At 45.2% G+C, this 27,569-nt stretch overlaps 2 protein-coding genes across 9 annotated transcripts in view; one reads left to right on the top strand and one right to left on the bottom strand.

Annotated features, from left to right (window-relative positions):
- The window catches only part of NBEA (neurobeachin), a 509,146-nt gene that overhangs the window by 337,505 nt on the left and 144,072 nt on the right, over nucleotides 1–27,569 (top strand). For 6 of the 8 annotated variants that reach the window (XM_049822909.1, XM_049822905.1, XM_049822906.1 and 3 more), the window contains one exon: nucleotides 12,131–12,267. In XM_049822909.1, the coding sequence (XP_049678866.1) occupies nucleotides 12,131–12,267 (137 nt within the window). Of the gene's footprint in view, nucleotides 1–11,402; nucleotides 11,625–11,740; nucleotides 11,856–12,130; nucleotides 12,268–27,569 lie in introns of those variants that run through there. The other 2 variants (XM_049822907.1, XM_049822908.1) reach the window with 2 other exon arrangements.
- On the bottom strand, nucleotides 14,867–16,362 carry MAB21L1 (mab-21 like 1). Its single transcript, XM_049822930.1, has one exon. The coding sequence runs from the start codon at nucleotides 16,165–16,167 to the stop codon at nucleotides 15,088–15,090; it is 1,080 nt and encodes a 359-aa protein (XP_049678887.1). The 5' UTR covers nucleotides 16,168–16,362; the 3' UTR covers nucleotides 14,867–15,087.

Raw genomic sequence — 27,569 nt, 5'->3', positions numbered from 1 at the left:
ATGTGGCACAAATCAATGTAAAGTTCGCTTTGATAAATTACATATGGGATGGAGAATTTTTAAATAATTATAGTCTGAATATTTTTATTATATAATCCTAGTATTCCATATGTTGCAATGGCAGTTGGTCAGATTTCATTATATTAAGTAGCATTTTAATAAAACATTAAAATCAGATTCCATGTTATTATGGTCTTAGAATTATGACTTCTAAGTTTGCATCAAGATTTTTAACTAAAGCAGTATTTTAACTGTCTTACAGTATGAGTTATCAAAAGATGTGCTTGTTTTAGCATTTACATGTTAAAATATTTTACATTTTTCTGTTTCAGTTTTAGCTCCTTTTCTTCCCAGACTGTTCACTTCAAGAGGCAAGTGACATCTCTGTTAGAACTAATGATTGAGATAGCCCAGTCAATTTTAACAGTTTTCTAATATATTGTGAATCTGTGGGTAATACAATCAAATCCACTGTAGTGAGTTGATATTACTAACACTTCTCCTTTTCCTTTTCTATTTTCTAATACTGCAATAGGGCTTTTAAATACTTACCTTTTCGCTTAAGAGCCTGAGAATACAAATCTGCTAACAGTTTGTCTTCTGCTTAGTAGGTGATTTTTTTCAAAATGAAAAATATGTGGATGTATTCTAATATCGTAAGCTGGCATTCTCAAAAGGAAATATGTTTTAATATATAATTAATATTCTTTCCCCAAACTTTTTTTTTAAAGTGCTGATCTTGCACTAAAATAGGTCATTAAAAAAAAAGACAAAAAAACAAAACCAGAATGAATGTTGAACTACTTAGGTTTTATGAATTTTACATTTTAGAAGTACATTCTCTTCTCTTTGTTGTGAAGTTGTAGTTGACTTGCTGAGAATTGTTTGTGTGCATCCGAGAGCAGAATTTAGCCTTAATGACATTTTTGAAAGATACGTGTTCTGTAACTGGAGCACATTTCATCTATTTTGTCATATGGCTGGTGGCAACAGCCAATAGGCCCCAGCCAGACAAAGTATCCTTGACAAAGTCTTTTGCTACTCTCTAAAGAGTAGTTTCTAGAAAGAAAAAGGAAATAAAGATAGGAGGATATGAGGCTTTGGGTTATTTTAGGAAGGCAAAAGGCTTTGGCAGGCATCTGTCTGGTTACTTGCATGGGCTCAATCAACCTAGAATCTGACTTCCTCGTAAGCCGTGGTGAATTACAGCCTCACAACAGGCTTGCACGAATAAATACATATTATTCGCTCCATTATATGAGAAGATTGAGCAACTCGTCCAATAAACCCAAGGAAAGCCCCTAACTGCCTTTAATGCATCTTAGTCTTAACGTATCTTAACCTTCGCTGCAGAATCTTCCCTTCTTCTTGGCCATCAGTCTCTAGGTGGAAGGAAACCCCCCACGATGCAGATGTGCCAGGAGGGTCTGAGTGGGGCGCAGCATCCCCGCACTGCCCTGACTTCCAGCAGCTCTGAACTTCAGGGTAGGAATATTTCTAGAAAGCAGCATTACCGCTGCTAAACAAGAGCCGGTCTTCCAGCCAAGCCAGCATGGGTAGCTCGTCCACATTGGCTTGAGGACTAAATGTGCTAAGCCCGCTGTCCAGACTTCTTGGTAGTGTGCTGAGTGCATTGACTTACTGCCCTGTGTTAAGGAACACACTAGGTCATGAGGATTTGACAGCTTGTAGTATTATTAATGAGATATAAGACCTTTCACTTCCAGGTCATCTGTTTGAAGTCCAGACAAGACTGGTGGTAACCAAACATTATCAACATCTGTTTTGTGGCCTATGCAAAATAAGCCTTTTGTCTTCTTTTAGACAAACTGACAGGAGACATCATGATTTTGAGCAATTTCCAATTGAAAAAATATTTGACGCTGTCATTAGAGGAAATTGGAATAGTGCCAAAAGTTCTACTACATAGAGTTACTGTTAAAATTGTATAGCAGTACCTAAAAAAAAAGTAAATCGTGTAGCCCTTAGGGAAATTTTCTATTCCTGGTTCTAACAAAGAACTCATTTACATTTCTGAAATTATTTTGAAGCCTTGCATAGGGACAGATGCAGTAATAAAAACACTAGCACACCAAGGAATGGCATCTAAAGCCACAAAAAGCTCACAAAATAAGTATTTGGGATGGAAAACTTAAATATGATCGATTCATCTTTATATATATAATACATGTTTAATATTTGTGCATACACGTATTTAGTTGCAGTAACATTTCTTATGGCCAAAATCTGACACTGCATTTTCTTTACAAGAGTTGACCAGCATAGAAAATCTCTGGTAGGCAAAGCTGTTTGCGACTTTTTCTTACCTATTCTTAAGGAGTAATGGAGGGCATATTTTCTTGTTTTTTCTTCTGTTGCCATCTCAAAATGATTTTAAGGAATGTAGGATCATTTCTATTGTTTTTGTTAATAGAGTTAGACAAACAGTAGATTTTCTTAATGAAAGAAACGAACAATAACATGGGCCTCTACTGAGAAGGCAGATTTTCAAATTATTAGATTTTGCAGGCAAAAAAAACCATAATTTTTTTTGGGGGGGGGCCAACCAGAGAAAGTTTTGTTACGTTATCTGCTGTCAGAGTAATGGGATGGAAGAAAGGCCCAAATAGCACATTATATTGTCTCCAGCAGCAACCACAGCCTACCCAGGAGGTTTTGGAGGAGAGGAATCATCCTCATCCCTCGCCGCTCCTGGAGAGCGAAGCGTGGCGGTGGTTCCCAGGGTGGTCTCACCGTCCCTCTCCAGCCCTTCTCCTCCCTCCCCGCTGTGTCCTCTCCTGCGAGGCTGGCAGAGCCCTGCTGGCCATCGCGGCCTCTCCTCCTCCTCCTCCTCCTCCTCCTCCGTCCACACACCAGCGGCTCTGATGGGCTGCGATGGGCCGGGGGGGCAGAACCAGCAACCGGAGGGGAAGCCCAGGAAGGACTGGAACAAGCGTGCCGTGACGCTTCCTAATAATTCTCTCTCAGCCTCCAACAGCTTGCACCTCTGAGGCTTCCAGAGTCAGAGGTAGTAGTTAATTCTCGTTCTTTTTCACCCATTTTCTCTCCCTCTCCTCTCTCTTACACGCTCTTTCTCACACTCTGGTTTTCTCTCTCTCTGGAGGTGGCTAAGGTACCTTAAGCCTTCCCATGTTCTATGCTTTTTACTTTAAGAGAGGATATATGTATATGCATACACACAAATGTGTCAGTTAAATAACAAATATCAAAGTTTCATTAGAAAACACCAAAAAAAGTCTTAATATTTCTCCTAGTTTTTCAAGCTTCTCAATGGAAACTATTCACTGAATTCAGCATGTGCCACCAAGTAGTTTTCTCCCCTCAAACTCCATTTTTCTTGCAAATTAGCATTCGAGATAGGAATTTCATGGGGGGGGGGAGGGTTGCTTGCTTGGGGAAAGGACAGGAATGTGGAAGAAGAGTGATTCTTTTTCCCTTTTTATGGTAGACACGTAACCACACGAGACTTGTTCTTCCAAACATGGAAATTTAATTCAGCCAGATTTCCATACTTTCTGCTTATTATATATTCAGATTTTGATCCTCTAGTCTTAGTATAAAAAAGAAAACATATTTGTATGACTTTAATTTAGAGTATAGATTCAGGCATAAACTGAAAACAGTTATACTTTTGATATGTAGTTGGCTTTCACATTGAAAACAAAAAAAAGCCCCGCAGTTTCTCTAACATACTATTTTTGGACATCTCAGTGTTTATTCTAATCATTTTTTCCACATTACTATCCAAAATAGCTTAATATTTTATAAGGTGGTTGTCAGTCACATATGATAGTGCTCCTAAGCACAGCTTTGAAGAGCTCTTCACTTTGTACCTTATTACACCCCACTCTAAGTCTGAGCATCTTCAGCTTTTAAAGTGACAGCCAGATTTCCTGCTTTCCAAGCTTTAAAATTAAATCAATTCAAACTTTGTTGTTTTGTATTTATGAATGGCTCTGAGAATGCTTCATGTGCTCTTGCTGTCCACTCATACCAGTCTATTTAATTTTTTTTTTTTTCCATAACTTGCAAAACTCCTTTTCTTTGAAATTTCTAAGGCTGCGAAGTTAGACTACAGTGGACCCTACAACTGCACGCTCGCCTAGGGCATAGGTCTGTAGTTTCTCTCTCGTCCCAAGGTACCACACACACCCTGGATGGAACTGGTTAGCTTATCAAAGGTCAAGCCGATGAGCTACCTGATATATAGGAGAGAGACTGCAGAAAGACAGGCCTAGACATAAGGAGCCAGACTCCACCGTTCGGCACCTTATTTCATCTTCACTATGCAATTGGTTCCCATATAAAAATCCCTGTAATCTTCATAAGAACGGATAGGGACAGACCTACGTAGATCAGCGGTAGGAATGCATCCAGAACTGTATTAACAGTACCAATGTTTAAACTAAGCACTTTCATTGACCTATGGACAGGATTTTTGCCTTTATTTTTTTTCACTGGTGTTATGGAAGCAAGCTAAAAAAATCAATCAAGAAGACAGGCAGTTTGGTTAGTCTTGGTTTCGCTAGCCGGAAATTGTGCAAGAGGCAGCCTCATCCAGTGCATCTGGAGAGTCCTCACTGGTAGCCTGTTACACAAATGCTTTTAGCTTGGCCTTCTAGAGAAACAAGGTTTATGTGAGCATCCTCTGTCAGCCTCTATCTTCGTAACTTCTGAACCTGGAAGCCATTTTGAGCAAACTTTAACACAGGAGTAAGGATTTCAGAAGCAATAAAATTCCTGCAATGAAATCGGGTTGTTAAGGAAAAAAGCCTACGTGACAGAGCCTGACACATCGGTTCTGCTTTTATCGGGTACCAGAGAATCTTTGTGTCTTCAGAAGTTTCCCAACTGTGGGAAAGCAAAATATACAATCGGCCAGTAGACACAGTTACACTAGAAAACGCTCTCTATTGGGTCTGGTGGTGTTTAGAGATACTTTTTTATTTTCAGAAAATGTTGAAGTTACAACTATTGCATCTTAGATGATTCTTCCAAATATACCTAGGAAGGTATATACTGATTCAACAACTTACTTCTTGCTTCCCCCACACATATAGGAGTAGCTAACCAAATAAGTGAACTTTAAAATATCACAAGCTATCTGACCGTAACACTTCTTTTCACTATGGTCTCAGGACGTAGAAGGCTTACAGTTTATCCTGAAGAGCTTTTCCAGATTGGAGACTAGAAGAACTGAAAGCGGAGGGCTCACATCTTTCATTTCTAATCAATTGAGCTCTATTGGCATGACAAGGCACACAGGCCGGACTGTATAAGGTACCTGTCAAGTCTGGTTCACTCAGGCTGGCAACTGGGATTTGCTCCCTCGTGTTCCTGACTCATTTACAGTGAGTTCCCGTTTCAGTGATATACTGCTATAGCGGGATGCTCTCTCTGCTTTCTCCTTTCTTCTTCTGACATTAAGTATGCTTTTCTAAGGTGTGTTTCTTCTGTTGCCTTTTGATTAAATAGACAGCTATAGTGACCGTCTCTGAGAGCAAAACTCTCACTTATACAGGCATTTTCAGCACCACTTCAGGTTTTCTAGGTTGAAAAAAGTACCTTAAGTTTTACCTGAAACTGAGGAGGAAGCTAGTGCAGATCATGGTGCGTTAGTGTAGCACGCTCACATCTGGATGCACTGTTTAACGATCAAGTTCTTAGTTTCTAAACCAGCTTAAATTACCCCGTCCTTCCAAGGTATAGCTTCAGGCAGAGCACACTGAATGAATCTAATTTCGAAGTGGGAAATGTATGCATTGCAGTAGTGAGGTCCCTATCCCAAACATGTAAGTTTCTGGCCAGCTGTAAATCATTAAGGGGAGTCTTGATTATTATTAATACCTGATCATCTGGCAGGTTGGTGCTCGAACACGTCCTGGAAGAACACTAAACCTACGTGAGCCGCTCAGAGCTCGAGCACAGTTCAGAGGTTCTCATGTGTGCCACAGAGCAAATCAGACTTTACCTGCAAAAGGGGGCAAAAGTCGATTTTCTGAGTTGCTTTAGGCTGTTAGACACCCAGCTAGTTGTTCCAGGGGACCTTCAGGGAGAAGATGCCTAGTAAGATTGACTTTGGGACAGTACTGAGCCTGTCTCTGCGTATTCTGTAACTGTTCTGTTAAGTGGTTGCTTTCTGTCACACTATTTGAACAATATAAAAAGATACTTATTCCAAGGAATATTGTGAAACATGCTTTCCCTCAGGAAGAAGTACTATTTTTCATTTTTCTTTCAGTGTGACTGGGAAGGTATGGAATTCAAATAATAATTTACCTGTGAAGGTGCATGTGTCACTTCATTCAAATGTATGGAAAGTATGTATATGTTCAAGAGAAAAGTACTTTTTTTTTTTTCCCTAAGCAACACTATCTTAAAATATTTTCACAATCTCAGCAAAAGTATCTATTTCTTTCTTACTATTTTGTTCACAGTTATAATAGGTAAGAGTATTTTTATTTACATTTTCTTTTTAATCAAACACATTTGTTTGCTGTTACGGCACCACTTAAGAGAATTGAGTTGCTGTAATTGTTTAGTTATTGTTGTTGAAAAAGACCATTGAAGTTGATCTTTGATGTTAGTAGTAGTGTTGCATGCTTTATGGGGGAAAGGGGGAAAAAGTGGGGAAAATTTTGGATATCAGGGCCTATCCATACCGGCAATGACATTTAAACAAACAATAAAAATCAATCCCTCCCTCACAATATGAAACATATGATTGTGCAAGAGCAAAAAGCCAACAAAGTCGGCTTGGATATCTCTGAAAACCGGGGAAAGGAATTGGGGTTGTTACTCAGTGGCGGGGGAGAACAACAAGATTATAGTCACGTTTAGACTTAGATTCTGAGGTTTGCAATCAAGAAGTTGTGCAAATTATTCTCTTTATTGAAACTATCGCAAGTGATATGTAAAGCGAGCTGTATATATACGTTGTTATAACAGCCTTGGCTTGAGTGAAGGAGTTACTCCCTGTATCTGCTATAGCGGAGAACAAATTGGGGGCAACCATCCTCATGTAAGTTCGATATATTTACTGCAGAAGTCTTTTTAGAGGGTAGCTTGGATCGGATTTGTGACGACCATAGGAACAAGAAAGACTAAATTCTGTGACTTGCTTTTTAGGAATCTTACATCGTTTACTTGTTGTTTACATGGCAGTGCATGTATTATATTAATCACGCTAATTGGTTGAACTATTTTTCTGACTACAGAGCGTTTCCCAGAGGCTTCTGGTGCCTATACCTGTTTCTGCTTGTGCGCTATGTGATTTGTATTACAAGAAACTGAAGGTTTTGTGTGTGTGAGTGTGTGTTACGTACAAATTGCTGCAAGTATAAGGATTTGTAGTCATTTTAAATGCGAGTCAGTGTCAGATACACTTGGCTTTAGAGTTATAAAGTGCTGAGGGAATTTCAGTTGTCTTATTTCAGGTACCTTGTGAGTGATTTTTAATAATTACTCTTAGTATTTAACTTCTTGTTTAAGTATCATATCAAATTACAAATTGTAGTTTATGCAAACTATTTTACATAGTAAATTTATTAGTTCCAGCTAACCTGTTTTGTATTTTCCATGTTAAACGGTAGATGGAAAAAAAAAAAAGATTGATATGTTTATTCCTTTAAAACAGCGTCAGCTAAAAATTAAACATGACAATATTCATGACTTGTTTTTCAGCATAATTACCAGTAGATTGTAAAATTAAATCGGTCTAGCCGATTGGATGTGTTTTCAAAGTATTTGTCCCAGCTAGTATTTTTTTCATTTATAAAGTAATCACCAAAATATTATTCTAAAAGTTAGACTTCTAAGGCTGCAGCAGGCAAATTGCTTGTTTTCGTAACTCCGCGTATAAAAGCATGTATCTTAGCCTGCTTAGGAGTAATTACGGCCGATCATCTCAGCAAATACACCTCCGGTGTAATTTTCAGGCTCGCAAATGTAACACATCTTTAGCTCTTACAGTTAAAACCGATAGTTTAGGAAAACGTTTGAAATAATAACGAGTTCAAAACAGCCGTCCTTTGGCGCTTTCCTTCAGAGGTGTAATTTTACTGGCATTGCTTTAGCAGCCAGCAAACTCCTTCACCTGATAGAACTTTTCACTCGCGTTGGCTTTCTGTACTTGAGCTTGGAAAACGCAAGAGCTCGGAGGCAAGAACTAACTCCAAGGACTGAAGCCTCCGTCTCGCGAAAATTAGCGGAGGGGAGGAGAGAGATTACATTCTGCTTTTATTCACTGGGACCTTCTAATCCCCCAATCATTTACTTTTGGAAAGAAAATATTATTTTAAAAAGTATAGGCGCGGTAGCGTTTGTTTTAGAAATGTAAATCACATGTGCCGACCGCAGGCGAAGCGGAAAACTCCCCAGCTGAGCCGCTTACGAGACCTGTGGAGCTGAAGTGACTCCTGCTCTGCTTTTTAAGGCCAGAACTTCTTTGTTAGGTCTCTGCCCTGGCGGCCGCTTCAGAGGCGCTGGGAGGAGGCAGCCAGGAGCCGGCCCTGCCAGAGGGATGCTCCGAGCCCCGCTCCAGCCGCCCGTCCCCCCGTGCGTCCCCCCCCAGGGCTGCTGGGGGACGCGGGGCAGCCACAGGTTGGGCTTTTCCCCCCGGAGCTGGACGGGCGAGACCCCGGGGCCGGTCCCGAGGTCCGCGGGGAGCGGGCGGCAGCCCCCCCGGGGCCGGGGGTCGCGGTCCCCCGGGCCGGCCGGTTCCAGCCGCGCCGGGAATGACTCTTTCCAGCCATTCCCTGGAAAAGCGCAGCTCACCCTCAGCCCCGCCGAGGGGCCGGGGCCAGGCTGGGAGCCGGAGCCCGTTCTCTTTCTTCTTCTTTTTTTTTTTTTTTTTTTTTTTTTCTTTTTTTTTTTTTTTTTTGCCCGCACAGCGAATGAGCCCGGCCCGCGGGTGCCGGCTCAGGTGAGCCCGGCTTGTTGTTGCCGTAGGTTATCGGGTGGGTTTGGGGAGGAGACCCGGAGCTTCCCGGTAGCTCGGTGCCATATGGAAAATCTGCGGTGTTTTGATTATGCGCTATGTACACATTTTAATATCCGATCCTTAAAATCCAGAGACTATCCCAAAGGGGATTAAAACATAATCCTCTCTCTCTATAGCTGTAGTGGATTAATTTCGTATTCTCTCAGTGGCTGGCTTGCTCCCTGAAGGCTACAACAAAAAGACTCAGCGCTCCTTAAACATGCTATGGAATTGGAAGTTGTAATTGGAGATTTCCAAAGGACAAGTGTAAAAATGACACACTGCTAATGCCGAATATTTTTTCATCTTGTGCTTTCAGGAGGGGCGGAAAAAAAAAAAAAAAAAACCCAAACCTGCAAAGGTTTTTTTTAACTTAGTTTGAACGCACCCTCCCCCGAAATCCCGCAATTTGACCACTGTTTATTGCGCTTTCTGCTTCTTTTTTTACCAAAAGAGAAAAGAAAAAACCACCACCACCAAAAAAAAAAACCCGCAGGCAAACGTTTTCTCGTCTGGAGAGTACACTAACGCTCGTTCCTTGTCGCCTTTTAATACCTCTGGCACGTTTACGTTGCAACAAATCTCGGGTGTCCTTCGAGCAGAACCCCGGGCAGATGCCAAGGTACCGCTCTGGGGGCTCGGGAGGAGGAGGAGGAGGAAGGCAGAAATCCCCGATTTCGCCCGCATCCAGTAACGGGCTCGGCAGGGAATGTCCCCTTCCCCTCCGCATCCCCCCCCCCCGGCTTCTGCAGCTCTGCCCCCCTCCAGTCCGCGGGTGCGTTCCGCTACCCGGGGCGCACGGACTGTCCTCTCCTGGGTGTCAGACGCTAGGTTTTGGCCTTTCGACCATTAAATAGCTGCGGGTTCAGGGTGTTTTTTTATTTATTTTAGCCGCATAACACCGGGGGAAAAAAAAAAAAAAAAAAAAAGAGGTAATTGGATTAAACTGCCGGTCTTCCTTCTGGGATCCAGCAAAGCCCCCAAACGCCTCCTTAAACATGATCGAATATCGGGGTCGTTGCCCGGACGCGGCTTCCGAAGGGGCTTCTCCTCCGGCACAAAGGCCCGGGAGCCCATCACCGCGCGTCGGGCCGCGGGGAAGGGCGAGGGGAGGGCCGGGATGCTCCGCCCGGGAGGGCGAGTGTTTCGGCGGGGCAGGGAGCCGCCGGCTGCCCGGATCCCCCCCCCCCCCCCCCCCCCCCCTTTCTGGAAACACAAAGCCCGGGGGTCTGGGGAATAGAAACCCAAATCCACTTGTAATCGTACGAGGGAATCGGGCGTAATGACTTGAGCGACCTCAGATGAAGATTGATGAGGCTTTAAAGCGGCGTTTCGGATCGATCGCCCTTGCCCTTCGGAGCCCGCAGCCGGGCTTCCCCGGCTCGGTTCGGCTCGGTTTGGCCCGGCTCGGCTCGGCTCGGCTCCTTTCTCGCAGCGCAGGGAGGGAGAGAAGATGGAGGCGAGACGGGGAGAGCAGCAAAGCGAGCCTGGCGCATGTGATTCCGATCAGCTGACTAAGGTCAAGAGGCTACCCCGGTTTATTAGGAGATGGAAAACAATAAAATGAAAGAAAATAGAGTTTGTATCAATATTATCCAGCCTGCCACGCTGGGCCGCTGAAAGCTGTCACTGGAACCGCGCGGTTTAGCTTCTCCTCGCGCACGCAGCGATCCGCGCCTTTCCTCTTTTATTTATTTTGCGGCGTAAGCGGCCTCAAGTTGGGCGTTAAGCGTAAAAGCGAAACGCGACCAACCTCGACGGTTAGCTGCGCCGGTACAGGACTGATTTGGGCTAAGCTGGTGGCGAGGGCTGGTAGCCAAGCGCGCCCGCCATGCCGGGGAGCGAGGCGAGGTGCCAACTGGCGACCCAAGGCCTGGCCTCCGCCGTGCCAGGCCCAGCCTTCGTCCGGCGCTGCCTTCGGCACCGGAGGGACCGCCGTTGTCCGGGGACGATGGCGGCTGGATCCGCAGGCAGGGTCTCTCTCTCGGCCATCCAAGCCAGGTCTTCCTTTTGGTGGAGGAGAATTGAACGGCGTTAAACCCGACCCCCCCAAAAAAGCCACCCCCTGGTCAGCCTTCAACCGAGGCGATCAGTTGGGCAGTGATGGGGCGTTGCGCCCGGTTTCTCAGGACTGAGGCTTTTATTATTTGTGTGGCAGATGCGTGTTCGTGCGTGCGTACGTGTGCGTTTGCGTGTGCGTATACAAGTCGCCCTACAGGCTTTAGAGGTTCGATCCAGAAGAGTGTTTTACATTTAATCTTTTAATTTGAGCAAGCGAGCTTCCTAAACACCGACACTGCCAGCTTTAGCAGAAGATTGCATTTGTCCTGGGGATAGGGTGGCGAAGAAGCGATCCCCTGTCGTCTGTGGCATTAAAGCAGAAGTTTTTTTCCCCCGAATTAAACCCTAACACTTTGTGCTGAGAAAGCTGCCTTTTATAATAGGTTTTCCCCATCCCATCTTTTCAGTGCCCGTGCAAGCATCTCGTTAGGAAACGCATTTGAGGGCAATATTGTGACAGTAATTTTAGAAGGATTAAGTGACAGCAAGTTGAAATAAAAATGATCTTGCTGTAAACATATTTAACGATGCTAGCCTTTGTGCGCCTGGGGTATCGAAGCAGGTAAAAAAAAAAAAAATTAAAAAAAAAAAATCTCTTTTGCCAAACTTCGGGGCTTGGGGGCTGGGGCCAGAGCTAAAAGCGATGTCCCCGGGTTTCTCGGGGTCGGTGCCCGCCCGCCGGGACCCTTCGCTCCCAGGTCGGAGCTGCGCGTAACGAGTCGCCGCTATCGCACGTAAACGGCGATAGTGTTAACGAGGAGCAGAAGGGCATGGAAAGAGAGGGGACCTGCTTGTAAGAGGCAGCTATTTTTCACCCTAACCCCCTCCCAATTTCGCCGCTGGCTGGTTTTCTCGGGCAGCCCCGGAGCCCGGCGGCTCGTTTCGGTCCCGGCCGCGGAGTTCAAAGCGCTGCCCGCGGGCAGGAGGGGGAAGGAACCCGCCGGTCCTCGGAGCGGAGCTGCTGGGGGGGCTCAGCCGGGCTCTGGCTCGGCGGAGGGAAGGGGAAGGGCCACCGGGATGGGCCGGCCGGGCTCCTCCAACCTGACGCCGCTGCCCTTTGCCTTGCAGGCCCGGTGGTCCTCAGCACGCCGGCACAGCTCATCGCCCCCGTGGTGGTGGCCAAGGGGACGCTCTCCATCACCACCACGGAGATCTACTTCGAGGTGGACGAGGATGACCCGGCCTTCAAGAAGATCGACCCCAAGGTGAGTGCGGCGGGCGGTCCCCGGGTCCCCGGTCCCGGGTCCCCGGTCCCCGGTGTCGGTACACGTGTACCAGGGCCGCCCCCTCCCTCCCAACTCGGCTCCCGTCTGCCGCCTCTCGCTGCGTTTCATTAAAGAAAAAAAAAAAAAAAAGGAAAAAAAAAAAAAAAAGCGCGCAATGTATTAATGGTGTTAAATCCTCTATTACGGCGGCGGGCGCGTTTTCCAACAGCCTTTCGCTCGGTGCCTTTGTATGAACGTGGTCAGATTTAGGAGTTAAGCCAATTGCTCTGAAATCCCCGGAGGGAGCGGCGGTCCCAGCCTGCCCGAGACGCCGCGGAGGGTTTTACCCCTTCCGAGGAGACAGGAGAATCCCGTTATTTCGAGAACGTTAGTTTCCACGGAAGAAAATACGGCGCATTTGAGTAAACGCTGTTGAAATGCAAGTTATTGCTTATCTTCTGGGGGGAAAGAAAGAAAAAAAAAAAAAAAAAAAGAAAAAAAGGGAAAACAGGCATGTACCCAAGACTCGATTCCTGGGAAAGCTCTGCCTGGTTTTTTTCTGAAGTCATTTACTACTACCAATTCCCCAGCGCCGCCCCCGGCCCCCCTTTCCCCTTCCCCCCCCCCCCCCCGCAAACCTCCAGCCCGGCCGCGGCAGAGCAGGGGTGCGGGATTTGAGCGGAGCCTCTGCGCGGCTTTTCCTCCCCCGCGGGAGGGAGCGGGGGGCGGCCGCGGGGGGGGGGGGGGGGCACGGAAGGGACGCGGGTTACGGGGCGCTCACGTCGCCTGCATCGCTTTGGGGTGGGTTGGGTTTTGGTTGGGGTTTTTTTTGTTAGTCTTATCGCTGTTGCTTTATTTCTTTGTTCTTGTGCTGGGAAACGTTGGAAGAGAGAAAATAGGGGAGGTGCTTTTACAAAGACCTTGGGGGGGGGTGGGGGGGGGAATATCATAAATAATTTCCGAGAAAATGCCAGCGATCTCGTCCTAATACGGTCGTAGTAAGGTGGTTTCTCTTTGACGAATAATTTCTCAAAGTCGAAACTTTCTTCGCGGCGCTGGGAAAAAAAAAAAAAAAAAAAAAAAAGGATTCTGGCAGAACGGCTGGGTATAACGGTTTGTTGCAGTGCACCCACTGGAAGCAGTCGCTGGTGGGTGTTACAGCGGCGACCGGCCTCTTTCAGCACTTGTTGACTGTTAGGGTACTAACCAAAATCCGCGCTGTTACTTCGCGTTTTGCTTTTAAAGCCGCTTTACAGAACCGCCTGCTGAGACGGAGCCGGGCTGCAGCACGGGCAGCAGTTGCGGCTGGCTCGCAGGCTGTAGCAGGCGCACGGTATTCCCTCGGCTGCCCGGGGAGCGCAGGGGCTCCATTTCTGGGAGCGCAACTGGCAATCCCAGCGCTTTCGTAACGGATTTGTAGGCCAGGAGTAATATTGTTGTTCACTTTATTGGTGCCGGCTTGAACCTTTCACCTATAAATGTTATTTTCTTCTTTATTACTACTTGCGCCCAGCCGCCGGGTTTATCAGGCTCGCTGCTTGCTCGGTACACCGACCGCTCCGGGGATGTGTTGTGTTTCCTCAGCTTTGTTCAAACCCGAGCAGAAACCCATCAGCAAACCTTTCGAAAAGAGCTTTCTTTTCTGACGGCTGAAAAAGTGTTACTGCCTTAGTAACTACACCGGTGCCTGGCAGTTGCCGATGGTCGTCTGGAGCTAAATTCTAACGCGTTTGCACCGCCAGTGTTTCCCTGCTCTGCAAAACTGTTCAGAACGCGAAACGAGGCGGCTGCCCTGAAGTTTTCTGCTTTACAGGATTTAAGCAACTATCCACAGAGAGGCAAAACGCACAAACCCACAGCTGCCTCTGTTTGTTCGAGTGGAAAACTCGATCCGATATTGAAACGCTTACCCATATGCCTTTTACTTCATTTATTAGCTCGTAATTAAATAAATCAGCAACAGAAATTAAAATCTAAATCACAAAAGGTAATTATCCAGTGTATTTCAAGTGCATTTTCAAATATATAATTCCAATATTCAAGCGTTATTATATAAGCAGAATCCAAATTTCTTTTGAATATATTTAAATAACATTTCAAGTATATTTATGGAATGTTAGAAATAGAACAAGCAATATATATGAAACGAAAAATGTAAACTTGTTAAGTTCAGACACTTCAGAAGACAATTAACAAAAGTACCGTGATAAAATCTACCTTTTGAAATGGTATCTTCTCTTTAGCAGAAAATGTCCTTGAAGTATCCAAAATGGCAATTTAACTTCCGTTCACCAAATCACGAAACACCAACATCCACAATTTCAAAGACAATGTGTGATCACAATAGTTGATACAAATTAAAAGGTACATTAGGGTTTGTTCAGGTGGCGTATCCGAATAGCTTTTACTCACAGAGGGCTTACAGAAAAATACCGGGGTTTGTTATAATCCGTTGGTACCGTTTCTAGGCAGAATGGTCACAATCGTGTCAAATTACGGCCAATTTTCCCTTCCAGGTAACACACTTTTTCTTTCTTTCTTTCTTTTTTTTTTTTTTTTTCCTCCTCCTTTTTTTTTTTTTTTTTTTTTTTTGGTTGTTTGTTTTTCCCACGGGGAACTGCAAAACCGTGACGGGGGTAAGAGGAACGATACTCGCTGTTCTCATTTGCTGTTCTTTGTGAGGAGCCTAAGCTGTATTCCTTTTTAAAAGAGACCCTCGTTTGCATTGCCAAGTGGAAAGATTTGACTTTTCGAGCGGGCAGCTTAAACTTCGCGGGGAAACGAGCGGATCTGTCGGTCGGGCCGGCGCCGCGGCCGCCCCTAAAGTTTCTCCAAACTTTTCGGGTTGGTGAGTATCTCCCTAGCCAGCCGCCACGTCTGTTTGGCCGCGTTTTCCAGGGCCGAGTGGGGCTTGCCCTGAAAGAGGTCTAAGTTGGGCAAGAAGTAGTGCGGGCACCTCCGGCACTGGAGGCAGGAGATGAGCTGCAGTAAAATCCCGTTGAGCCGGTCCCCCAGGCACGACTCGTCCCAGTCCGACTCGCGGGGATGCTTTTCGCACTCGTAGGAAACCAGAGTCTTCATGTGGTAATTGTTGAGGGGCTGGCCCGGCAGCTCCAGGTGCCGGTCCCGCAGGGTTTTGAGGATGGAGAGGCATTTCTTCCTGCAGCCGCCCATCTGCAGTCTGTTCTCGGCTTCGGCGAACTGCAGCACCCAGGCATCGCTCTCGGCCGAGCTCTGCTTGCCGGCCAGCGAGTGGCACTCCTTGGAGAGGAGGTTGAAGCCTTCTGCCTTGACCTCCGCCACCCGGTTGGGTCCCGGCCAGGGGATGTGGGGGAGCGGCCAGTGGGCAGCGCTCCGCGGCCAGATGCCGGTGCACTTGAACGCCGGGGTGATCTGCACCACGTAGCGGTCCCGGATCCGCAGCTTCACCTCGCTGGTGTCCGCCACCATCTTTACCACGTCCCTGTAGCTGCACTTATCCACGGCTTGGGCCACCAGGGTCTGGAACCGGGAGCGGATTTTGCGGGCGGAGAGGTAGCCGGAGGCCGTGATGAATTCCACCCAGAGGGACATGCTCCGCTTGCGCCCGTCGCTCAGCTTTAGCACGGCGCAGCCCGGCAGGGAGCCGTCGTCCACGAAGTTGAAGACGCCCATTTGGTTCAGGTAGAGCACGACTTCGAACTCCGTGGGGGAGATGACTTCCAGCCCCTCGTAGCGGTTGTCCATCTCGTTGAGGGAGCTGATGAAGCGGGGCTCCTGCACCTCCACCTCCTTCAGCACGTCCGACACCACTTTGCAGACTTCCCGGATGGTTTTGGCGATGGCGGCTTTCCTGGCTTGGCATTTCTCGTTGTAGTATTTGTTCAGATGGTACACCAGCTTGGCCTGGGCCGCGATCATGTTGGGGCAGAGATCCGGATTGTACACCGGAGTCTCGCAGTAGGCTGTGGGATCCAATGCGGCTGCTAGGGCTGGAGCCAACTTCAGAGGAGAAACGGGCTGCCGCACTCTGAAACGGAACAAAACGCTTTGGGTTTGGTTTTGGGTTTGGTTTGGTTTGTTTTTTTTTGTTTTTTTTTTTTTTCCAAAACGCGCCGGGGCTGCTGCTCCTCAGATGCTCTCTTCCTGCTTTTTTAGATCAGCCGTCTTGAAGTGTGTGTGGCTGGAGGGGGGGGGGGGGGGGGGGGAGGCGGGGGGGGGGGCGGGGGAGCGGAGGGGGCGATATTTTTCCTCCCCCTTTTTTAAAGGGTCCGTGAGTGAGAGGAAAGCATCGAGGGCTGCACCTTCCCCAGCAGCAAGAAAAAAAACCCCAAAGTTGCACTGAGACACAGCGAAGGCTTCCAGTAGTCAAAAGAATAAAAACCTCTTCGTATTTATTTATGTTTTCCCGTCGTAATCACCGTGTGCGTGTGTGTGCGCGGGGCGGTTAATCAGATGGTGGAAAAAAGTGCCGCGCGTGTGTGTGTGTGTGTGTGTGTGTGTGTATATGTCAGAAGAAGCTGGCTGTTGGTTTGTATAAGAGCCCAGATGCACTCGTGTGGAAATTATAAAGGCAGGGCCAGGCAGGCGGGCGGCCAATCGCCACTGGGCTCGTCACTGCAGCCTCTTGCAGCTCCAACCCGGCTAATTAATCCCTCTCCGGGAGATGGATATGTATACACAGGCACACACACGCACACGCAGGCACATATAGAAAGGTAGAAGGTTACTGGCAGAAAAACCCGCCCCGGTCATCCCTTCAGCTCAGAAATCCAGAGAAAGCGCTCTCCTTCGGGTGTAACTCGAAGGCTTATTGCCGTTTCGAACAGGACTTGGCAAAGCCGCGCCGAAGCCCTGCGTGCCTCTCCCCACGGCCGAGACGCGGCCGCAGGTGTATTCCCGGGCGGCCGGCGAGCGGGGAGCGACGGAGCGGGCTGGCCCCGGCAGGAGCGGGGGCGTAAATTCATTAACTCGCCCTCGGCGGCACATCCCGCCGTCCTTTCCTCCCGATAGTTGCCTCGAACCGCAAGGCAGAAGTTGGCGGGGTTGGGTTCTTCGGGCGGGGTGGTGGTGGTGGTGGCGGCGGCTGGTTTCTTCTCTTTTTTTTTCCTCTCGTGAACCGGCCAGATTGACGGCAAATGTAGCGGCCTGCGGAATAAAATATTTCGCAAAAGTCCACGATTCGTGTTGGTTTAAAAGACCTTCTGACAGGCTCGAATCCTTTTTGAGGTTGAAGGCGTTTCGGCGGTGGCTCTGCCTTGCTTTTTTGTGTTTGTACCTTGCGAAGGGAGAATCAGTCGCTACACGCGTGTCAGGTCTTCCTCGCGTTCCCACCAGAAATCGAGTAGCAGATACGAACGGTAAATCTCATCTGCCAATTCTCGCCTTCGTTTTTATCTTCCGTGGAGCGCTCCAAGACGCTGTGAAGAGTGCGCGTTCCTCTGCTTTTTCAGACGCCCTGCGAGTATCTAGGCATTGCAAAACCCGGCGATTTCTCGTACAGCGAGAGCCCCGCCAGCGAGCGGCGTGTGGCGGGTGCGCGCCCGGAGGGATGCTGGCAGCGCCCGGCAGGTCGGGGCTTCGTGTGCGTGCGGTGTGTAATTAGCAGATCTCTCCTTCGGTATTGAGGTGTTAGTAATCGGGACCTTGATTTGCAGATAAGCTGGAGTGGCAAAGACTTCTGCTTCGCAGCGTTTACTGAGCTGCGCTTCGAGAGACCCCCCCCCCTTTTTTTTTTTTTGAGAAAAAAATAAACCCGCGAAGCTTTTAATCGCTTGGAATCTCTAAGCTACTGCCCGCTTACTCATTCTTAAAGTAACTGTCACAGGCATATCCACCGCGAAGGAGAAGCCACGCCGCAAAGAACATTCCGCGACATTTATTCAACGTCTTAATGCGACCAACTTTATTGCGCGCAGCGAAGAATTTCTGCCTTCGGGCTTGGCTGCTCGGGCTGCCGTTCACACGGGGGCTCCCGGTGCCGCTTCCTGGGAGGAAGCTGCTGCGGGAATCCCGCTCTGCCCACCCGTGAAGCAGGGCCGGGGGGGCCTCGCTGAAAAAACCCCCCAAACCTGCCGGGGAGAGCCAGGTCGTCCCCGAGAAGCTTTTCCCTCTCCCCGGCGGAGGAGCGGCCGCTTTCTGGCTCTTTCGGCCCAAAGACGAGCGAGTTCCCTCCTTGCCTTTTCTCCCTCCTTCGCGTCCTTGCCCGGCCCGGGACACGCGTGGGTTTTGCCCCCACCCGAGGCTGCCGCCTCCTCCATCCCTCCATCCCTCCATCCCTCCCCGGGGAACCTGCCGCGGGGGCCGGGGCCGGCCCTCTCCCCCCCTTTCCTCGGGCCGATGCCGGGAGAGGGGGGGACCGGGGGGGGGGGGGGGCGGAGGGTCCTGCCTTCAGCCGCGGAGCCGGGCACGGCCGTGCGGAGCGGGGAAAAGCGGCGAAGTTGGGTCCCACTCCGGCGGGCGGCACCCGGGGGCCGCCCGGGGCGGGGGAAGGCTCACGGCGGTCCCGGTCCCGGTCCCAGTCCCGGACCCTGCTCCCTGGTCCCGGTCCCGGTCCCCGGTCCCGGTCCCGGACCCTGGTCCCCGATCCCGGCCCCGATCCCCGGTCCCCCCTCTCCTCCCCTCGGCGACGGCGGAGCCGGGATGGTCCGGAGGAGGGGTCGGTTATTTTTTTTGTCTGTCCCCCCCCCCCCCCCCCCCCATGGGTTTCAGCTCGGTAAATCCGGTTGCGGAAGGCAAAAGGTGGGAGCTTTCAGGTGCCGGTACTCTTTATCTTCCTGACGTGGCAGACGTAATTTAACTAAAACTCGCGCCCTATATCCTGAATCGGCGCTTTGGGGTGCGTGGTGCTGAGCTGCACCCGGGACACGGAGCAGAGCCCTGCTGTGGGGGCTTTGGGAAGCATTAGCCTTGGCTTTGGCCGGGTGACGTTTAGCGCTAAAGGTCGCTATTAGCTCCGCTACAGCATTTCGTTTCGCACCTCCGCAGCAACGATTTGATAGTTCGAAGATTTGTGGGTTTAGGCACCGCTGACACCGCTGAAATGTGACTGCCGAGGTGACCCGAGCGTTTAACGTGACAAGAAGTCGGTGGTTTGGTTTGGCTTCTGCAAATGATTGTCAATCTGACTATATGTGATAGAAAACATGGATATTTCCGAAGCTTCTGACCACTTACCGCAGTTAGTTTTTCTCCGTGGTTATTTATGTGTCCTTCATAAATTGTAAAAGGAAGGAACACCTTTTCATCACTGAGTTTTATTTGTATACCTATTGAGTTGTTCTGGAAAACTGAGATTAAAATCACCTCATTAAAATGATGATTGATCATTTGTCATGGTAATGGGACCGTATGATATTGGTGACTTTTACCGAATTACTGTTTTCTAGATATTTTCCCCCTAATTAGGGGGTACTACAGCAGCATTTGTTGAACTCCCCGTGTTATTTCAAAGCTTTCAAACTACAGTGCCTTGTCACGTAGGGCTCCTGTTAGCCAAAAAGCCAAATGGTGCTGAAAATCTTTGACTGCAGGTACCCGCCCATGCCCCCAAAATGTAATTTGGGGGGTGGGGGGGGGTGGGGTGGGGAACAAAACCAAAACCAAAACCCAACAAAAAAAAAGAAAGTTGCCGTATATAAATTTCACCAATATTTCCTTTCCATATGGTGAAAAGTGTCAGTTAAAATGCACGTGCAGATGCATATACACCAAAAGTGCTTGCATTGATATCACTTTATAGTTCTTATTATATAGTGATAGTTCTTTCATACACAACTGCTCATGAATTTTAAAGTTTTATTTTTTAATATCTGCCTATTGCGCTAGGGAGCTAGGAAAAAAAAAATGAAGCTGAGTTGATTAAATTATTTATCCCTACTGCTGAAGTGAGTTTGAAGGCTCATTGAATGTATCTGATTTCTTGGCTTCTCTTTCTCCCCTTCCCCCTCAATTCATCCTGGTTATTTCATCCATATCATCCTGCCAGCAACAATAAATTTACTTTTTTTCAAGTAGGAAAACTAAAGACAGATATTTGTGCCGCGTTTGCTTTAAGTGTCAGATTATATAAAAATAGGCAGCATCAGTTTTTTGGTGATAGAGGTTGATGGTACCTGCAATTTTCTGTATTATTATTTGTAGTTTACTTTTTGACTACACTCTCAAATTTAGGAACAAAGGAAAAGTTAAGTTTAAATGTAAGTTGCTATAGTGTTTACAAAAGTTCAATTTTAATGACAGTGTACCTTTCATTACTTAGATTTTTTTGGATATAAGTTTCTGTATCATTAGGTATGCGAACATTTTTCTTCCATTATCTACAGCTTTCTGCAAATGTTTTTTTACTTTTTTTTGAAAAAATGTGATATAGCTCCTTTTTGCAGTGCACAGTTAGCATGCATTAGTGCTACGCTTAACGTGTATATGTATTCTCTTCCCATTAAAAATAAAAAAAAAAATATGTGGAAAGAGTTTGCATTAGTGTGGGGCTTCGTCATCCTAGGTCTTACAGATGAACTGTTAATGCTTTAAATTCCTCTAATCTGCAATCTGTTAAGGGGAAAAAACAGTAATTGATTTGTTTTCTTTAGAATGTTACATCTCAAAAGTAAACATGGAGCTTGCACAACTGTAATTTTAGCTACAACTGCAGAAACACTCAAGCAGGGAAAAAATGCATTGAATTATTCATTTGGTTCACTTCTCCATCAGCTTCTCCAAAGCCAGACATTCCTTAAAGTACAACGTTTTATTTAAGCAGTCCAACACTGGGGGTTTTTTTTTTAAAGATCTCCTGCTTGGAGAATGCTCTTTTCTGCTGAACTGCGAGAGGAGTGTGGAATCAGCGGGGATTAGCGCCTTTTAATCTACTACATCTGTAGTGGGTCATCCAACACTGCAGAACTCTCATTACTCTCTCATGCTGTATATGATTAAATGACTGAAAATATTCAATGTTGACCTTGAAAATAAAGCTGTATGTGTTGGATGAGCAGCTTCCGCAGACTTCATGTCTAAACTAACCTTTCCCCTCGGTAACTCCGAGCCCCGGAATACGTTGTCTGAGAGACAACTAGAGCATTAGAAAATGTAAGGCGAAACTGAAGCGTGGGAGCGTTTGAAATGCATCATTATATCAACTATGGCATCACTCAGCTTGTTCGTGCTATGTTTTAGGAATAACCCAACATCTTATTAGCCCAGCCGAGACGGGAGGGTGGGATGTCTTGACCATGCTTGGTTTTGCGACTGGTGTTCTTCTGTAAGCTGGTTTCATACCAGCTAGCAAACTAAACTACATCATCTCATAGGTAGCTGCTAGAGCTGTTGAAATCAGCAGAAATCATGTTGCTTAACATCTTTGAACACTAGCCTATGGAAAGCTGTAAGTAAGCACCGTCTTTTCGTATACAGGTTGTCACGTTAGGTGTTTATTGCTCATTTTCGTGCTGCCAATACTGCGGGCACGTTACGTCCCTCTAACGCAAAAAGAATCTTGTCCTCTCCCCTTCCCGTAGGCTGGGTATGGTAAATTACCTGTGTAACTCACTTTATCTTGATTTAGCTATAAAAAGACATGCCTAACATATTTCAACGCAGACTTCTATTTTTTAATGTAGTGTATAGCTCTCCGATATTTTCTTTCCAAATAATGGCGAAGGGAGGAGTTGAGTGAGTTGATCGTGAGTGATTAATACGTTTCACTGAACCTTATGAAGGCCCTGATCCTGCCAACGCACACATGGTCACCGAAACGTTCAGCTGGTTCTGGTGAGGTCATGGGCTTCTTTAGGCTCACAGTTAAGTGCATGGGCAGTGATTTGCAGGATCAGGGCCAAAGCGGGATAACACTTGGAGATTAACGTTTGAATAGGGCGAAATATGGTGTGCCTTTAAAATGGCTAGTGCATCAAATACACGCGTCGGTGAGGAAGTATATTTTTGGCCCAAGTACCTTCTTTTCTGTCAAACAGAACTTCCCTATTAATTTCATTGTGTTTTAGCGATAGCGTTGAATTAGCTTCTTGAGGAAGGGCAGTGCTGGTTTGTCCATATTTCGACAAGATGCTCCCACAAAAATGCTTTCCCTAATCTGCTCTAAAGCCTTTAGGAGGAGGGCGAGGTTGGCTATTCAGAGAAATGAGTGGAAGATTGTGCTTTCAAAATCGCTATTAAAACTGTGTTTTTCTTGTGCTTTTGCATATTTGGGACTGTTTCTGTAACTCCCCAAAGGTACAGAATCTTTTAACAGCCTTAAATATAAGCAACCTACTTGCTAAAAGTAACTAACTTACTCATTGTTCCTAAGAATATCCTAGCTATAACTGTAATACAAACTTGTCAACCAACTTATTATTTAAGGAAGAAGGGGGGAGATCTGTTCAGGAAAAACTTGATACTTAGTTCTTCTGGGCTCTAAAATGTATTGATTTGCCCACCGCCGCTCTGAGCTTTTTTTCTTAGCTGGTGGAACCTTGTCATTGTAGAGCGCAATATTTTACCTATGGGGGAATTGAATCTCTTATTAAGAGCAACAAATCGCTCTAGTTCTCCTCTTACTTGGGTTTGAAAATTTAACCTAGATCACCTACTGTCCTTCCTACTTTTCCCTACCATTTTTTCAGCCCAGCTCAAGGACAGAATATACAGAACCAGATCCTTTGCGGCGTAGTGCCGCTGTCACTGAAATGAGAAAGACTACAGAAATAATACGTGGTCTTGTAATTTCATAAATCTTCAGTACAATTGCTGAAAGAGAAATACTAGCTGCTTGTGGAAATATCTGTTTATCTTACAGGAATATTACTACGGATTTTTCTTAATAGTAGAAATAGATTTTGCCTTTCGGGCATGTTATCATTTGTAATACATTAGTGCCATTGAAAAGAAAAAAAAAATTACAGCGTATCTGTTAGGGTAGTGACAATGTTTTCTCTTAAGTCTCCTTAGTTTTAGATGAGGCAAAGGAGATATCTCTATTAGTTCACATTTCTGAATCTTCTTTATTTACAGTTTCTGTTGATACGGAAGAAATATTTTGTAAAATTGAAGGAAAATTCCAGGAAAAATATTGATTTTTATTTTTTTTTTCCCCCACTGGTTTTTAATGCGGTGGATTTTCTTATGTTGTGTGACATACTCAAAATACATGTCAAAAATGGATTGTGAGTATATTCTTTACTACTTTGTATTTGGTCATTACGGTGGTAATTTCAAAGTTATGCAGCGTGTACAGGCCTACTGAGGGAGAGGTTACTGTGATCAACAGGATTCTGTCTTATTTTCAGTAAATGTTTTGCCATCTCTATTTCTTGCTTTCTTCTGCAAACTATTTCCAGGAATGAACTGGCTAATTTTGGCTTCAATTATTTAAAATAACCTTGTCAAAAGGAACACTTAACAAGTGCGGCACTCCTACTAGCCCTCTGAAGCACAGAAGAGTATATGGCGTGTGCTAGGTTGTGCTGTAATGCGTGCAATTTTCAGCTACGCTTCAAGAGATTGCTTCTTTAAGTAGGTAAAAAATGACAGCAAGGGTGTCGGACAACAGTTTTCTCATTATATTCTGTGAGGATGTTCATTATGTATTATTAGTCCTTAATTGTAAAGATAAAATAATATAACCATTTATCTTGGCAAGCCCATTATTTATAATCTGTACCTTACAAAATTGTGTGGATCTTGTGGATGTTTCCTTCTGCACGTACTGTTCAGATTTTTGGCATAGGAGAAGAGAAAAAACTTTTCAGGTTAAATTTACGACTCACCTAATCCACTCTTGGTGGGCAAACTGCGTATCTTGATAGGGTAAGAGAAGTCCTCTCTCCCTCCCCCCCCCCCCCCCCCCAAATTCAGTTCTTCATTTGTTTTGTTCACCACGCTGCATTAACACGGTTTTCCCTTGTGTGCATCTGCCAGTGTACAATTTAGCCACGGGCATCTGTAGACCTTGTGGTGATCAGTATTGCAGGCAAAAGCCATATGTGTTTAAATAAAAAAAAAATCTCTTTATTTCATTTGCTGTTTTAACTGGATGGATAACTTTTGTGCCTCAAGACAGAGGAAGAGAAAATACAGAAATAATTAATTGCCTCTATTCTTGAGGCAGTTTCATTTTCCCTCTCCAATATGGAATGCTTGTCAGCTTCCCTGATAAATGACTGCATGTATTTGCATAGATTTTACATTAACACAAAAATTAGTTTTATTTGTGAAAAACTAGTTTACATAATAATGCAAAATCTAGCATTATAGATTATGTTTCCGAATTTGAGAGACTGGAGAAATGAGGGTTTTTTTCTTCTTCTTCTTCTTCTTTTTTTTTTTTTTTAAATTGTTTGTTTGTTTGTTTGTTTGTAATGTCAAGGCATATTAGTTTTTAGCTTTGTATTTTGTTTCTGTAAAACTAACCAAATCAGGGTCCTTTAATGTGTATAAACCATTTTTTTCAGACTTTCATAGATTTAATAATTGATGGTAGTATGAAAATGACTTCTTTCATAGACTTTTACACATTCCATTTATTAAATACACCCTTAAATACATTTGCAAAATCTCATGGAACTGTTTTGAAAAAAAAAAAAAGAAAAGAAAAAATTAATGGCAAACTTAACTGTTAAATACACTGTAAGAATACACTTTAAGTTTCTAATGCTGCTGTTAAAATAGTGCTCCATCAGGTATTCTTTCCAAGCATTAATGTACTGCATTAGCTTGTATGCCAGTGTAGGACTATTTTTTTCCCCCTCTATCTAATAACCTGTCTCTTTTAAGTAATTAGGCATTCCTAGCTTGAAGTGACAGTACTATACCTCTAGTTAAAAACTGTGTTTTATTCACCATTTGTCATGTCCATAAATAAAATTTACAAATCAATCAGTCTGAAATATCTTTGAAGGAAAATATACTGCCCTAATTTTGAGCCAATTGTCGTTATTTTCAAGTGACATGAATTGGATGTTTGCTCCTATAATAAACCTGGTGTCTTGTTGTCTAAAGGCAACTGCTAATTGTGTATCAGCCCATTCTCCACGCCGAAGAAAAATACAGATGCATTCACCGCTGCTGTTTCATGCTGTATAACAAAAAGAAAATATCGCTCCTTATGAAGCATGCTATACTTGATGGCAACTTAAGGTAAAAGAGTGCCTTTGCCACTTCTTGAATCTGGGACACCCTAGGTGCCAGCTGTCACTGCTCAGCTAATGATGACAAATGCCCCTCTCTATGCAGATTGCAGAGCTTGCAGGCTGCTATGAAAGGCAGCCAGATTACCTTTCTTCAGATAGTAACTTAACCTTTTAAACTCAAGTGTCAGAATGAAATTATTAGCTGGGATAGTTTCAATATCTGTTTCTTTAAAAGAGAGGAAAAAAAAAAAAAAAGAAAAAAGAAAAGAAGGCGGCAGTGACTTCAAATAATACCATAGCAGCTCGTATTCACAAATTGTTCACGCTTCTCTGATGTTTTAAAAATAGGAAATTGCTGCCACTGTGCCTGTGAGCACTCCGTGGAGTTTGCTGGCGCTGAATGCATGAATACTGAAGCTGACCTCTCGGTTGCACTACACGGCAACGGGGCCAAGCGGGCCAAATTCTGCCCTTGCTTACATCCACCCAGCGTCACTGACGCACAGACAGATCACAGGTTAACTGGTGCTATTTATAATAGACCTTAATTGATCTTGCATATTGCGGACATACTCGGCTCTCTCCATGACAGTTCATGTTGCCGCTCGAAGTCTCTGAACCTCAGCTAGAGTCCGCTGTATCAAAATAACTGGGTATTTATTTTGTGGGTACGAGCGGTTTCACAGAACTCGGCGCCATGTGGTTAATGTTAAGTTACTAATTGAAATATATTCTTCAGTCAGAGTTCTGGAGTTACGTTCTGGGTTTTCTTGGAAGTCGCTAAGAGACGTGAGGATATTACATAGTTCCTTAACAGCACGTCAGAAGCGTAACACAGTATGAGCACTGTATATGCCACCTAAACGCGTAGGTGCTTTTTGAGTGCGTACACTTATGCGAGTCTGCTATTTTTAAGCAGGTCTAGTTGTTTGTGTTTATACACTTGAATACAGAAGTAAATAGACACATGGCCATTCGTATCAATATGCGTGCACATGCCTACGCATGTAACATCCCAACAATATACATTTCCGTCTTCACATTGAAATAGTGACATATATGAGCATATTTAACTTGCACGTTATATTTGCCATTGAATCAGTCCATACAGTGAACTGTATATGAATATCAGTTTCCCTCTGAGTAAAGCGTAGTTTTATTACATTAAACAAGTGCCTCCAATATTTTCACATGATCAAATCAGCGGGCAATAATAGAAAACTACAGAAAAGATGTGAAAAGGCATTTAATGAGAAGCCTAGGATCGCTATCGTATAGGGATGCAAAGAAGCAGATAACAAGAACAGGAGGAAAAAAATGTGCATTCGGTGTGAGACTGGAATGTCCCAGACAGAAGATAGGTATTATGACTGGCAGAAAGCGCAGGAGGCAGAAAAAAATGAGCGAGTTTACAGGGCAAAGTTAAAATCAGATCAATGTTGCAATAATTGTAGCGTGGTTGGTTCTGTAGTAATCATTAAAGGAAAAGTAATCTGATCCATGAGCATAATGTTAATTAATACTCTGTTCTCCAGGAAAGAATAGATCCGATTGCTGATATGTGCGTTCTCAAAGAGCTTCAGTCAGTACTTGCCTCTTTTGGTAATATGCTCTATGAAAGGGAGGTGCTGGTTAATATTATATTAGAAATGTTTCCTTTTAAAGTTTGGGGAAGAATGTTTGGTTTTGCCTGTGCATAAGTACGTTAAATTTTAACAACTGGTTTGTTTTGCTTTGCTTTGTTTTTTTTCTTTAAGTCATTATGTTCAAAGTATTTAAAACGATACAACATTTCATTATTTTGAGCAAGTGTAGCACAACCTGGGAAATATAAAAGACAAAGATCTAGTGTTTCATACTCAGCTTTCTCAGCTTGTTGGTTGAATAGGCATCAAATGAAGTCCAATGCCTATACAAAAGAAATGTTCCTTGTTTGGATTTGCCCCATCTGTGTCATCTGGTGGCTTATGCAATAGGAGGTGTTATCACATGAATCCAAATGCACAAGCCAGTTGTTTTATGGACTCTTTCTGTGCTTGGAGGAGTTTATAAGTTGCCCACTCTATTGTGTGTCACTCCCAGATGACACGTGTGCATTCTGCTGAGCATATTTTGGGGGTAATTATAACTAATGAAGCCTGGTACACAGCTTGTTCGCAGAGTGATTTATTCTGCTCCTGTCTGATTCCTGAG

This window comes from Accipiter gentilis, chromosome 19, assembly GCF_929443795.1.
Source record: "Accipiter gentilis chromosome 19, bAccGen1.1, whole genome shotgun sequence".
NCBI lineage: Eukaryota > Metazoa > Chordata > Aves > Accipitriformes > Accipitridae > Astur > Astur gentilis.
Note: the sequence above shows the minus strand (reverse complement) of the source record. Positions and strands in the feature narration are given on the sequence as shown.